Below are 15,408 nucleotides of genomic sequence, written 5' to 3' on the forward strand. Positions count from 1 at the left end.
TTGTTTATGTTTAAAAATTTTCAGTAATAAAAAGATATCGTTGAGGCAATTGGGAAATTTGAATATAAACCTTATATTATGTAATTTTTTAAAATCATGAGTAATTTTGTAAGGTTGCGATCCTTTTTTTTTTTAAAGGTCTTAATAATATAATTATATAGGATATCAGGTTAATTTAATACCAATTATCACTCACAAGATTTTAATAATTTTTTTGAAATTCATTACTTTGTTCTTTTTAATTCCCAAAGCTTATTTTCCCTCTTTCCCACTCCCAGTATTTTTAAATATATATATTTTATTGATTTTTTTACAGAGAGGAAGGGATAGGGATAGTGAGTTAGAAACATCGATGAGAGAGAAACATCGGTCAGCTACCTCCTGCACACCTCCTATTGGGGATGTGCCCGCAACCCAGGTACATGCCCTTGACCGGAATCGAACCCAGGACCTTTTAGTCCTCAGGCCGATGCTCTATCCAATGAGCCAAATCAGTTAGGGCGACTCCCAGTATTTGAATGCATTTTGAATGGTAGCTTCTAAGATGAAGCAATACAAAGAGATGTAATTTTATTGTTTGTAAAGAGAAAAAAAGATTCTAACCAATGTGACAAGATGTCAACATTTTAAATTTTAATGGTGGAACAGGGATTTTGTGTTTGGAGGAGCATATTTTTCTGAACTTGTGAAATATTTTATAACTTTAAAAAATGTCATTTTTCTCTTTTGGGTTGATGACTTTAGGGTGAGGACTGTGATTTCTGGTATAAAATAAAAAGAATTAGTGTAACAGAAATTATACAAGATTCTGTATCTATCTTGGAGAAAATTTTTAATGCCTACAGGTAATTTTATTTCTTTCTTATGTTTATAGGGCTATGCACCACCACCTAAAAATGGGATTGAACAGAAGCGCCCTGGACGCCCGTTGAATATTACATCTTTAGTTAGGCTGTCTTCAGCTGTGCCAAACCAGATTTCCATTTCTTGGGCATCAGAAATTGGGAAGGTAAAAATTCTCTCCTCTGAGCAACGTGAAAGTAATCCCACTAGTAGATATATTTTGTTGTTTTTCTTAGGCTACTAGCTCCAATTTGTTCCGTTTTCTGATGTTAATTTCTAAAAAGCAGTAATTTCCAATTCAGGGATGGAGGTATAGAGATTCTTAAAGTTAAAAATTTTAATGTTTCCTGAATCTCATCTCTTTATTTTCCTCAAAAGGAAATAAGTATAATTACAATATTTCTTAAGGTAATGGTTTAATCACAATAATGTTTAAATAACATGTTAAGAAACTGGAAACTCTTCTCTTTATGAAGAGTAACAAAGAAGCTTTATCTAACTTTAGGGAAAACAGTTAAGTGTATTCATGTTGTAATGAGAAATAATCTGTGTCAGCCTTAATAGAAACAGCTGATACTTCAGATAATATGTGGGCATCTCATGAACACATTTACTTAGAATTGTATTATTTCCTCTATACCTTTAGGTTGATTATCTGGCTTTCTGTTGATTCTTAGTCTTAAAATGCATTATATCCGTTATGAGTTACTGGTTAATACAGCAAGGCATTTCATTTTAGAACTATTTGTTCATATAATTGAAATAATAGGCAAATTTCAGTTAATTTCTGAACATAGACTTTAAAAAATGTTTTTATTGATTTTTTTTTTTTTTTTAAGAGAGAGGAAGAGAGAGGGATAGAGAGATAGAAACATCAATGATAGAGAAACATCCTGGATCAGCTGCCTCCTAAATGCCCCCACTGGGGATCACCAGTTGAATATTGTTTTCTGATAGGAAAAAAAAAGTATACTATTTTGTAGCCGAAGGAACCGCTGAGCTAAAGCAAGCCCAAAAGTATACTATTTTGTATTTTATGGATAAAGAAATTGAGTGACCTGTTTGTAGGAAGAACTTTTTGGTTTTATTACCAAGGTAATTGCAAACATGGACATAAAGAAGGGCATTTTTGTATTAATTTTAAACTATAAAGATATTTCTCTCTAATAATTGTTCTGTTGAGCTCTCATTTCTGAATTTTTACTATTATCAGTAGTGTCATAGGGTACTAATTTATAGTATTTTTCATTTGCATGAACTGAATGTGCAATGATAAAGCATTAATTAGATAATGATTCAGAAAATCTTGGCTTAGTTCTAAGTTGGCCATTGTTTCCTAATTCCCTGAGGCCTACTTACTATAAAGAATAGGTAAAATCTTGAGAATGAGTGTTATATACAAATGTAAAGGACATTATCAAATGAGCAAGTATTAATACTTTAAAGCCTAGTGAGTGGAATTTGAACAGAATAATATTTTTTTTAAATGATTACCAACTTTCAGATTTTTGAACAAATGGTTGTAGGCATTGAAGACCTGTTAATTTTTTTCTTTTTGCCACACAACAAGAATAATATATATTTTTTGTAATTATATTAATTGACTTAAAATTTGCACACTATCTTGGATATTCAGATATTTAAAAGGACTGTTTCAGGACATTAAAAATAATATTTTAAATTATTGGTTTGGCAAATACTCAAAGTATTTTCTTACTATAGAATTGATTGAGTTCATATATGTAGTGCAAAGGTAAGAGATTTTTAGCATTTTGGTAAAATTATATTTCATTCCTTTATGGCTCTATCAATAGTTAATGAAGGTTCCTTTGTGCCAGGTTTAAGAGGTATGGATTGATGTTATTCTGGCCTTGTCTATTTTATTATGTTTTCATGTGTCTTAAATACTCCAGTAGCTGCCCCTTTCCTAGTGAAATGCTCATTTCAGAATAAGAGTTAATTTGTTTGAGTTTTTCTCAGAAGAAAGCTGATTTGGGTTCATTTAAATGATTGCTCAAGGCCATGCAGCAAGTGGTCTCTTCTGCTCAAGGCCATGAAGTAAGTGGAATTTTGGATTTGAAATGTTAATTCAGACCTCTGGTGTTTGAACTTTCTGCAGTGGAACCCATTTTACAATGACAATATTATGAGAGCCCATACATAGAAACAAAAATTCTAGTTAGAAGTCAGCAGGGGAAAATACATTTTTATTCATACCATGATGGTCCCTAAGGTACCAGTTTTGCTAGATTAGAAACATACTGAGGTATGTAATCTTCCCCATGGATGTTTTAAAGTGATAAGTGATTGAGAAATATCTTTAATATGATTGGGCTTTTATCTTCCCTGAAAGAGCTGATTTTGTTTCCTTAGCTGATTTTGTTGACCTTCCTGTGGAAGTTACTTTGAATGTCATTTTTAGAAACCAGAGATTCTTAGACAAGTATGTAAATAAAGAGACTATTATCTCTTGTCTTTAATACAGATTATCTTTCTTTGTAGAATTACTCCATGTCTGTATATCTTGTACGGCAGCTCACATCAGCCATGTTATTACAGAGATTAAAAATGAAAGGTATTAGAAACCCTGATCATTCCAGAGCACTAAGTAAGTAATGTTTGTAAGGTTGAGCATATGAGATGCTTTAATGGAAAAAAAAAAAAGCCTCACATATACATCAATATAGGAATAATTTAGGAACAAGTATTAGAAATCTAAAATGAATATTGAATTAAAAATACTCCCAAAACACTGCCCTATAAATTGAAAAAAATCCTTCTCTTGGAAACTATTCCCAAGAAGATCAGTTTTAAATCCCTACTAGTGTGATTTTGAGCCTTCTCATGAAAACTTACTTAAATAAACATTAAGTTCATGGTAGTTTGGTTGTATACATTAACTTGAGAATAGGAATGCAAGTTTAATAGAATGTACATTTTTAAAAATAGTAAATAATCAAAAGCTCTTTTTGCTGAAGATGGTTGATATCCACCAGCAACAATATTTGCCTTCTGAGATGTTTTATTTTGTACTTTGCTTTGATATAATAATAGATAGAGAGAGAAAAAAAAAAAAACCTAACCGAAACTGTAAATAAATTCAATTCAGTAACTAAATATAATTGAAATAAGACATTTTTGGGGGAAAGAAAATATTTTCCCTCGCCGCTGAATGAACCTGAAAGGAGAAAAGAATCTATAGATTGAAATGGGAGCCAAGTAGGGCTTTTGAAATTTTGAAATTGTATTTTGTTTCTTATATCTTGAACCATTTCTTATTTCCTCAGCACAGTATTGATCTTGCCTAGACTTAGAAGCCAAGGAAGTTCTTTCCTAATTTTTCTTGTCTTGTTCCATTTCCGCTCTCTTTTGTTCCTCCCTATAGTTGCATTGAGAATTAGGCTTGTGAAGGGAGTGCATATTTTTATTAGCTTCTATGTGCAGTAACTTGTATACTTTACCTGGTAAATGAAATCTCAGACACATTACCACATCACTTGTAGTTTTCAGTTGTCAAAGGAAATATAAAAATAAATGACTTTTCTGTTTGTAAATTTAGTAATTATTGGAAACAACCACTACTCCCTAATGAAAAGTCATGAATGTGTGTTAGAACAGCATTAAAACTCATTCTAAATTCCTTCCTAATTGTTTTGTTATTAAATCTTAAACAGCTTTCTGTTCTGAAATTCTTCTTACTTACAATTTTACTTTTAAAAATTTAGTTAAACATCTGATACAGAGTTTGCAAGTTTGCGATTCTTTAACCTAATGCTGAAAGTATAATTCTGTTTTTAATACATTAATACTTAACTGTTTGTTTTGTTTTTGTAGTTTCTTGACTTATTCAGTGTTTGGGGAAACCTTAAATAATATTATATATATTTCTATAATTCTGTTCATATGCCACAATTAATATTAAAATTTAAAATTCTTTTTCTTCTTTTTGAAGTTAAAGAAAAACTTACTGCAGATCCTGATAGTGAAATTGCTACAACTAGCCTTCGGGTATCCTTGATGTGCCCTGTAAGTAAAGCAACAAAATATTCTGGGGTGTTTTACTTTTTATAAATCACTAATTTTCCTTTGAAACTAAGTGTGGGAATGAATGATATATTATGGTAGAATTCTAAACTTCTGTCATTTTCCCATTCGGGAATCTTCATGATGAAGTAATTTCAAAGAGTGCAAACATTCTTTTATTTTGAAGCTTTATTTATTTATTTATTTATTTATTTAATATATTTTATTGATTTTTTACAGAGAGGGTTAGAGAGTTAAAAACATCGATGAGAGCTGCCTCTTGCACACCCCCTACTGGGGATGTGCCCTCAACCAAGGTACATGCCCCTGACCAGAATCGAACCTGGGATCTTCTAGTCCACAGGCCTATGCTCTATCTACTGAGCCAAACCGGCTTTGGCATGAAGCTTTATTTTTTAAAAATTATTCTTAACTTAAACTAACAATTTTATTGAAAAGGGATAGAATTACATGAAATTGGAAAACCCAGAGAGAAGTCTGTAGTGCCAATAGGAGAGGTGGTGACAGGGATCCTAATGGGCATGTGTTTTCAGGCAAAAGTTTTAATCTTCCATATGATAGCTTCATATTGTGATAACTTTTTTGTTCTGATATATGTGAAAAAGCTACTAATTTATATTATGTGATCGAAGGTTCAAAATTTTGTGTTTCGCATGCCACTATTCAGGTGAAAATGTTTTTTATTTATTTTAAATTATTTTTTTTAATGTTTTTTAAAACACATAGACCATCTATGAAAGGACATTCAAGAGTTGTTTAACAGTGGTTCTCTCTAAATAGGAGAACCAGTGACAAAGAGACATGTTTTCATTGTATATGGATGTTGTCCTACCTGTGAATTTGTTACTTATTTTCAAAAAGTGAAAACATTTTTTTTTTAAATTATAAGGCTATCAATGAATACTAATAAAATGTGCAGCAGTCTTGATGGAAGTAAATTCTTTTTTGAATTTCTTTTTCATTTTGAACTTCTTGTATGACTTCTTTCAGACTTTTGTGACTGACTGTTCCCATTGAGGTTTTATTCTCCTTTCTGACGTGGTTTCTCATGTTTTCTTTCCTGCCTGTAGTTAGGGAAAATGAGGCTGACAATCCCATGCCGAGCAGTGACTTGTACACATCTACAGTGTTTTGATGCTGCCCTTTATCTGCAAATGAATGAGAAGAAGCCTACTTGGATTTGTCCTGTGTGTGACAAAAAAGCTGCCTATGAAAGTCTAATTTTAGATGGGTAAATATTAGCTTCGTCTCCATTCAGTAGAGCCTCATAGAAATTCTCTTCTAGCATAAAGTCAAGACGTTTGTGTGTTTTCTGCTTTATTCTACTCAATCTTTTTTTAAAACCGTGGTTAACGGCTCTTTTATGATTTCTGTTGGAGGCAAGAGGTAGAGTAGTTTCCTTTTATTTTTGCTTCCCAATATCATATTTCATAGCCTGTCTTAAAAGGGAAAGCCCACTTTCTAAGTGAGCGTAAGTCTGACTGGAAGTTCGTTGATTTTATTGACCTTAAAGTACCAGCATTTTTGTTTCACTGATTTTTCTCTATTTCATTTGTTTTTATCCATTTGTTTACTTTCACTTTAATTGTTCTTTTTTTATAGTTTCATTTAGAGAGAAGCCTAGCTTATTTATTTGCATTCTCCTAATATAGAAAGATTAGTGCTATAAATTTTCCTCTAAGTACTGCTTTAGCAACATTTCACAAATTTTGTTACATTTTTATTTTCATAAAGTTTAAAATACTTGTTAATTTGTTTTTATATTTTCTTTGTCTCATGGGTTGTTTGTTAATTTTCATATATATGAGGATTTTCATATATTTTTCTGATGATGATTTCAAATTCAGCCCGATTGCCCCTAACTGCCTGCGTCTGCTGGCCTGGTCACCCCTAACTGCTCTTCCCTGCCTGCCTGGTCTCCCGAACTGCCCTCCCCTGCTGGCCTGGTCACCCATAAATGCCCTCCCCTGCTGGCCCGGTTGCCCCTAACTGCTCTCCCCTTTAGCCTGGTCCCCCCCCCAACTACCCTCCCCTGTAGATCTGGTCCCTTGCAACTGCCCTCCCTGGCAGGCCTGGTCCCCCTCAACTGCCCTCTTCTGCCAGCCCGGTCACCTCTAATTTCCCTCCCAATTACCCTGTTGGCCTGGTTGTACACATTTGCTCTCCCCTGCTGGCTGTCTTATGGTGGCCATCTTGTGTCCATATGGGGGTGGCTATCTTTGAACATATGGGGGCAGCGATATGGTCAGTTTGCATATTACTCTTTTATTAGGATTTCTTCTTCCCCTCACCTCTATGATTCTTTTTGCTTGATATCGATATTATAAGCTTATAAGTTAGATTTTGTATAATAACATTTCTGTTTGGTTATGTGTATTTTAAATATATATTGTATTGAAGGTTGTTCTTTACTGCAATCAATTTCTGTTTAGCCACTATTTTTTAGATGACTCAGTAAGTCATTTAACTCTTTTTTGCCCTTTAAAGATCTAAAACATAGACGGAAGGAGGTATAATAGTTGTCCTAAAGTCTAAAGTATTGAACTACCAAAACAAGCTAAAGTCAGTATTACTTTTGTCTCCAATGTAATAAGTACTTCTTTGTTATAATTTCACTTTTAAACAAGGTCATTGATTACATTTTTCTACTTAATTGATTTATAGCCTTTTTATGGAAATTCTGAGTGACTGTTCTGATGTGGATGAGATCAAATTCCAAGAAGATGGCTCTTGGTGTCCAATGAGACCGAAGAAAGAAGCTATGAAAGTATCCAGCCAACCGTGCACAAAAATAGAAAGTATGTGTAGAATGGCAGCAGAGAGCAAAGCAGTGTGACTCCTGCAGCATTATCTTTATCATTAACATTGGCCACTAGAATTTCATTTGAAGCTCAGTTTGCTAATTTTGTGTGTGTGTTAATCCTCACCCGAGGATATTTTTCCCCCATTGATTTTTAGAGAGAATGAAAGGGGTGAAGGGAGGGGGAGAGACCACATCAATTAGTTGCCTTCCACATGTACCTTGGTCAGGACTGGGATCGAGCTTGAAATTGAGGTATGTGCCCTTAACTGGAATCGAACCTGCGACCTTCAGTCCGAGGGCCAATGCTCTAACCACTGAGCAACCAGCTAGACTATAATGGAAAATAAGTTTATCTTTTGATAACTTTTTCTTTTGATCATCTATTACATAAGTAATTTTCCCTAACTGATTTTTATTCTTTTTAAGAAATGTGCCCAAGTTTATAAGTATACCATTCTTCTAACCAGCCTTTTTATAGTTATTTCTCATATGTAAAGTAAATGAAAAAATCATCTAAAATTATTTTAATATATGGTGTTTGTTACAAAATGAAAAGTTATAAATGACATTTCTATGGACAGTTTTTCTTTTCTTTTTAAAAAAAATATATTTTATTGATATTTTTACAGAGAGGAAGGGAGAGTGATAGAGAGTTAGAAACATCAGTGAGAGAGAAACATCTATCAGCTGCCTCCTGCACACTCCCCACTGGGGATGTGCCCACAACCAATGTACATGCCCTTGACCGGAATCGAACCTGGGACCCTTCAGTCTGTAGGCCGATGCTCTATCCACTGAGCCAAACTGGTTAGGGCTATGGACAATTTTTCAGAATTGTTTTTAGAGTACTGGTTGAGGTATCTGTGAATGATGAAGGAAAAGTTCCCCACATCTTTGAGAAAAATAGTGATTTAGTTGATTATTTGCTGCTGCTTTTTCATTATCAACTAGCATTCATTTACCTCTAAACAGATTGCAGGGCACAGTATACTTTTTCTATGAAATGGTGAGTGTATAAGACTATAATAATGAGCAGAAAGGAGAACCTAGGTGATAAGTAGACAGGCAGTTTATAAGAAAAATTTTAAATGTCTGAATAACAAGAAGTTTTTTCATGGTGAAAATTTTTGTCAAGTTCTGGTGAAGAGCCTATACATTCTTTGACATGAGCACTTTTGCTTTGCTAGAATAGAAAATTCTGATTCTGACTGAACACTGCAGCAAGTTTGTGAAAACAGTGACACCACGTATTCTTGTTCATGGCCGGAAATCAGCCACCTAACTCCAGATGTCTGTCTATAAAATGACTGCTTGCTTGCTGAGACACCGTGAGCAGCAGGATATGTGCATATCCATTGGGAGTACCAGGGAGGAAACTATGAGCATGTTTGAATGAAGCTTTTGGCTCTCTTTCAGGGCATAGAGCTCACTCTGTCTCTCCAGGTTAGTAATTTTACAGAGAGATGTCTGGAGTTTGGGAGTTGGTCTCTTTCCATGTGGTCTCTTTCCATGGGACAGAGTATTTAGCTTTACTGGCATGCTGCACAGTTAAGACTCTGTGGCTAGAGTTTGTGTCACAACCTTAAGTGTGTTTTTTTGTTTTTTCCTGTTCCCTACATGCAGGTTCAAGTGTCCTCAGTAAGCCTTGTTCAGTGACTGTAGCCAATGAGGCAAGCAAGAAGAAAGTGGACGTTATAGACCTAACAATAGAAAGCTCTTCTGATGAAGAGGAAGATCCTCCTGCCAAAAGGAAGTGCATCTTCATGTCAGAAACACAAAGCAGCCCAACCAAAGGGTTTGTTAATTTATAGTTTTACACTTGGAACTAACTGTTACTGGGATAGGTTTGTAAATGTCTCTGATAGTTTCATAATCATAGAATGCTATTTTAATTTGCCTTTGGTTGAAGTATTTTCAATATCTAAATAAAGAGAATATTGCCATCTTTGGGAAGTAAGAGTTGAAATCTCACGTGTAAGTATTTCATATAAGTACAAATTGGCATCACAAACCAACAGAAGGAAGCTTATGGAATATGGAATCTAACAAGTGTGGATTCCACATTTGATACCATTGCTTACTCATTCACGATGTATGATGAAAAATTTAACTTGCTTGAGCTTCCTGTTTCTGTTCTGTACAATGGGGTTAGAAAATGCCTACCTCATGAGAATTTTTTTAAGATTTCAATAAGATAATGAAACAGTTTAGCTTCAGTGTTTGGCAAATCAGAAGGAATACAAATGAAAAACCAGGAAAACTTATTTTCCATTGTATCTTGAAATGTTGTGAGCAGCTATTTTTTAAGAGGCATTGTTTTAGTAAAACTTACAGTTTTACAGAGCCCCAAAAGTAAAAAGCATTCTGTCTATAATGGTACATGGGCCTGGGGTGGGGATGGACTAGAGGGAGTCAATGGAGGGAAAAGGAAGACATATGTAATATTTTCAACAATAAAGAATTCTTAAAAAAATAAAAGGGGAGGGGGGGCTTTTGACATGTCACTGCCTCCTCATAGAATTGGCAAATACATAGGCATATGTATGTATACATTATCAATGTGTACATACATATTTTTAAAATTTTTTAGTCTTATTCATAATATCATAGTACAAAGGTAAATTGCTGGAATTTTGCAAGACAGTGAATATTAGTATTCTAGACTGTATACTGGATCATTTATCACATTTAGTTCAGACTTACATATTTAAAAATGCGTTAACTTGAATTGTTATCCTAAAGGCTGAAATTCATCATGTGCTCCCTCCCACTTTACAGTCATAAAAATATTAATATACTTTTGCAACCAATTCCTAATGATCCTTAATCCAGAGAAATACATTATTAACCTCTATTTTTTATTTCCTATCTTTAGAATACCTCTGAGTCTCAGTGTGCTTTTCTCTTTACTTCTAGTTGTAGAATTTCCACTCAGCCAGCCTTCCTGTGGCTCTGGATGATGTCAGTTTTGTCTTTTAGTTGTAGTTTTGAAATTGTTGTGCGAGGCAGCAGTTTAGGTGTTTACCTATGCTGCCATCTTTGTTTCTCTCGGTATCTTTTTTTGTTGTTGTTGCAATGGTAAATGGGATTGTTTGTTTAGCTTCTCTTTCTGAGAATTAATTATTGATGTATAAAACAGCCACCAATTTTTGGGTGTTGATTTTGTAACCTGCTACATTGCCAAATTCATTTATTAAATCTATTAGTTTCTTGGTGGACTCTTTAGGGTTTTCTATGTACTTTATCATATCATCTGCAAATAATGAGAGTTTTATTTCCTCCTTTCCAATTTGGATGCCTTTTATTTTTTCTTCTTGTCTAATCACTGTGGCTAGGACTTCCAGTACTATGTTGAATAAGAGTGATGAAAGCAGACATCCCTCTCTTGTTCCTGTTCTTGGGGGAAATGCTTTTAGTTTTTGCTGATTGAGTGTGATGTTGGCTGTAGGTTTGTCATATATGGCCTTTATCATGTTGAGATATGTTCTCTCTATTGCCGCTTTGCTCAGAGTTTCTATAAAAAATGGATGTTGGATTTTGTTGAATGCTTTTTCTGTATCTGTTGATATGATTATGTGATTTTTGTCTTTCAGTTTATTTATGTGTTGTATCATGTTTGTTGATTTGCAAATATTTTACCAGCCTTGCATTCCTGAAAAAGAGTTTGAAAGTGTTCCTCTTGAATTTTCTGAAATGATTTGACAAGTATAGGTATTAGTTTTTCTTTGAATATTTGGTAAAACTCCCCTGTGAAGCCCCCTGGACCTGAGCTTTTGTTTGCCGGGAGTTTCTTGATTACTGCTTGTATTTCATCAATTGTTATTGGCCTATTCAGGTTTTCTGATTTCCTGATTCAGTTTTGGGAGATTGTATTTTTCTAGGAACTTGTCTATAATCATCCATATTGCCAGCTTGCTGGCCTATAGTTGTTCATAATATTTTCTTAACAATCCTTTGTATTTCTGTGGTGTCAGTGGTTGGTTCTCCATTTTGTGTAGTGAGTAGCTACCATATAGTTTGCTGAAACTTAGTGAATTTACAACTGAGAATGCACAGTAGTACAGCCCTTCTGTACTGTGAACTAACAGCCAGATTGTTTGTAATTTCCTTGCTATTTAAAACAGGGTTCTCATGTATCAGCCATCTTCTGTAAGGGTGCCCAGTGTGACTTCGGTTGATCCTGCTGCTATTCCGCCTTCATTAACAGACTACTCAGTACCATTCCACCACACGCCAATATCAAGTATGTCATCAGATTTGCCAGGTATGTGAAGTTATTTTTTGTTTGTTTGTTTCTTATTATGTCTTACCATTTATTTTTAATCTTAACCTTGGAGCAAATAGAATTTTAAAAATTTAAATAGAAATGCTAAGGAAATTTGAAAACTTCATATAAAGGTAATGTCTTTTTTAATATATTCATTTTCTGTCATCTTAACTACAGAACAGTCTATAGATTCCTAATAATAGCAGTCTATAGATTCCTAATAATAGTAGGATAGTAGGAAATGTTTATAGATTTTATTTTCCTTCAGAGAATATTTATACTCAGAGGTTTTCCTTAGTTTATTTATTATGCAAGCTTATAGGTTAGGGAGAGAGAATTTTCTCATACTCTTCTTGGTTGTAGTTCAACTTGGGGTGTTGCCAACATCTTTAACTTGTGACCTCTTCTCTCCCCACATCCCCCCCCCCCCCCCCCGTAAAAATAAGATCTACCAGCTGTCTCCCTAGAGCACTACCTAATATTTAACGACATATTTTATATATATATATATTAACTGAACATTTAAAAATTCAAGGTTACTTGGATTACCTTAGTACCAAGACCTGTGCAACCAAGGCCATATCATACCTTTAAACTCTGCCCTTTTCTCCTCTCTTAATAGCCAGTGTTTTTACAGATATTTTTGGTCTATCAAATGTGAGCAAGTTTAAAACCAGAACCTCTTAATATTCATGACTTCCCTTCTTTCTAAAGGGTGCTTTTAGTGGAACACAACTCCTTCCAATTAATTTCCCCCACCAGATTTCTGAAGTTAATTTTACCCTTTTAGAAAGGTCTTTATTATAAGAACAATATGTATTCTATTGTACAAAATTTATGTTGTTTGAAACAGTTGATGTTTTTGTTATCTGGCCAGTTCAAATAAAATTTAATGGAAAAGAATAGACAAAAATACTATCCATCAAAAAATTGTAAATACCTTTTTTTAAATATGTTTAGTCCATACGTATTTTGGAAATTGACATTTAAGTATGTTTAGTCCATGTGTACTTTGGGAATTGGTATTTTAAAAAATTGTTTTCAAACCCAGCCATGACCAGTTACAAAGTATTTTTTGTATCCAAAGCTCCATGCAAAGGTATAGGTGAGGTTTCATGGTCCATAAGAAATAAATACACTCAGAGTCTTAATTTCTAACTGCTATGTTTTGCTCTAACCTTGGCTAGTTTTAAGTGAAGTTGAAGAGTGTCCACATGTCATCTTAGTATACGTTATAAACAAACATTTTTTAAGGATTTGTTTCCTAAAGACTTTGAATTAAAAATTGATCTGGAAAAAAAAGATGATAAACTTTCCATTTACTAAAGTAGTTCTGACCAGTTAGCAGTAGAATAGACACACTTTGCAGATCACTTGCTCTCTTTTCACATTATGTGATTCTGAATGAATTTTTAACTTTAGAGAATTTAGTTTTTCAAAATTTGGGCATAAATTGAAACTTTTATAAAATGTACAGAGTTGAGAACAATGCAGTAAAACATGTTAACTGTATATTACATAAAATACATTTAAGGAACTAAGACTAATATTCAGGCCAATATAAACCAATATAGTAATACTGGTTATTAAAATGTTAAAATGCTTTCTACAAGTTGATAAACTGAATAGAATAGGGTCTATTGACCTTACAGGAATTAACAATTTTATCATCATCTGTGAATCATGTAGCAGTCACTACATCTAAATAGCTTATTTTTTACTTTGGTTTTATTGTTAATATGCTCTTTTGTAATTAGTAGTTAATTTGCTTTTATGTTTGTGCATAATTTTATGTAATTAGTCATACTATACAGAGTTGATATTTACAAATTTAATAATTTATAATAAAATATTAAATAGAACACCAAGAATAGAGAGCTGACAACGTTTTAATACATTTCTTAACATTCTTTTTAAACATCATAAACATGAATCTTCTGAATCTGCAGGGGAACAAAGAAGAAATGATATTAATAATGAACTGCAGCTTGGAACATCTTCTGATACTGTGCAACAGTGAATTCAAAATAAAACATAATTTGTATTTATGGAATGGAAAACAGCTTATTTCAAGAAAAAAATGACTGCCTTATTATTACTAGTGACATATTGTCAGGTGTGAATGGTGCTCAAAAATTGTGTCATTAAAATTTGGAATTGCTAAACCTTTACATATTTAATCATGTAGCAACCATGTTTTGTTCAAGTTCATGGCTCAAATAAGGAAGATGTTATTATTCGTAAGACGCAGAGTCAGTTTCACATAGTCACATTGAAAATCTAAAAGCAACAATTTTAACAATGTTAATAGAACAAACATTTAGAATGTACCATCAAAATTTTTGACCTCCTTTTTAGTTAAAAATAATTAAGCACATTTTCAACCTTGAAATACTTAGGAGGGCATAATTATATACCAATATAACCTGTTGTTTCAATTGAAACTTATCCTGTCTAATAAAAGAGTGATATGCAAATTAACCATCACTCCACTATACCCACCAGTCACACCCACCAGCCAATCAGCAAGTATGCAAATTAATCCCAACCAAGATGACTATGGCCATAGAGAGCAGGAGGGAGGCTTGTGTTTCCCTGGCAATAGAGGAAGCCAGGCTTTCCACACACCCTGGCAGTCCCAGGCCTCCACTCAAGGGTACAAAGTTTCAATTATAGAAGGTAAATAAATTCCAACAGAAATGGCGGCAGCCACTGAGCTGGAAGAGCAGGAGGCTATGGTTTCCCCAGGCTAAGGAGGAAGCCAATCTTCTGCAGCCCTGGCTAGTTCAGGGCCTTCACTCCAGGCTACAAAGTTTCAATTATAGAAGATACATAAATTCCAACAGAAATGCCTGCCACCACGGAGCAAGCAGAAGGCTTGACTCTGCTCCAGGCTACAAAGTTTCAATTGTAGAAGATAAATTTCAGATACCAGGGCCTCCGCTTGAGTCGCTGGGGGGTTTGACTGGCCTGTAAACCACCACAGGCCCCTCATCCAGGCCATCTATGTCCTAAGGGGACCCCCACCCTGATCCGGGACATCCTTCAGGGCAAACCAGCTGGCCCCCACTCATGCACCAGGCCTCTATCCTATCTAATAAAAGAGTAGTATGCAGATTGACAATCACTCCAACACACAAGATGGCTGTCCCCTTGTGGTCAAAGATCCTGCCCCTATGTGGACACAAGATGGTCAGCAGGGAAGGGCAGTTGGGAGGGACCAGGCCTGCAAGGGAGGGCAGTTGGGGGCGATCAACCCTGCAGGGGAGGGCAGTTAGGGGTGACCAGCTGGCAGAGGAGAGAAGTTGGGGGCAAACAGGCTGGTAGGGAGTATTTAGGCATCAGTCAGGCTGGTAGCAGAGTGCTTAGGGGTTGATCAGGCTGGCAGGCAGAAGTAGTTAGGGGCAATGAGGAAGGCAGGCAGGCGAGCAGTTGGGAGCCAGCAGTCCTG

At 34.6% G+C, this 15,408-nt stretch overlaps 1 protein-coding gene across 13 annotated transcripts in view; it reads left to right on the forward strand.

Moving 5' to 3' along the window:
- The window catches only part of PIAS2 (protein inhibitor of activated STAT 2), a 49,062-nt gene that overhangs the window by 24,322 nt on the left and 9,332 nt on the right, over positions 1-15,408 (forward strand). For 10 of the 13 annotated variants that reach the window (XM_084888219.1, XM_084888216.1, XM_084888220.1 and 7 more), the window contains 7 exons: positions 875-1,009; positions 3,346-3,451; positions 4,796-4,869; positions 5,958-6,118; positions 7,552-7,685; positions 9,314-9,485; positions 11,815-11,954. In XM_084888219.1, the coding sequence (XP_084744345.1) occupies positions 875-1,009; positions 3,346-3,451; positions 4,796-4,869; positions 5,958-6,118; positions 7,552-7,685; positions 9,314-9,485; positions 11,815-11,954 (922 nt within the window). Of the gene's footprint in view, positions 1-874; positions 1,010-3,345; positions 3,452-4,795; positions 4,870-5,957; positions 6,119-7,551; positions 7,686-9,313; positions 9,486-11,814; positions 11,955-13,906; positions 14,006-15,408 lie in introns of those variants that run through there. The other 3 variants (XM_084888210.1, XM_084888212.1, XM_084888213.1) reach the window with 1 other exon arrangement.

The sequence above is a fragment of the Pipistrellus hanaki genome (assembly GCF_964339955.1).
Source record: "Pipistrellus hanaki genome assembly, chromosome: 6".
Taxonomy (NCBI): domain Eukaryota; kingdom Metazoa; phylum Chordata; class Mammalia; order Chiroptera; family Vespertilionidae; genus Pipistrellus; species Pipistrellus hanaki.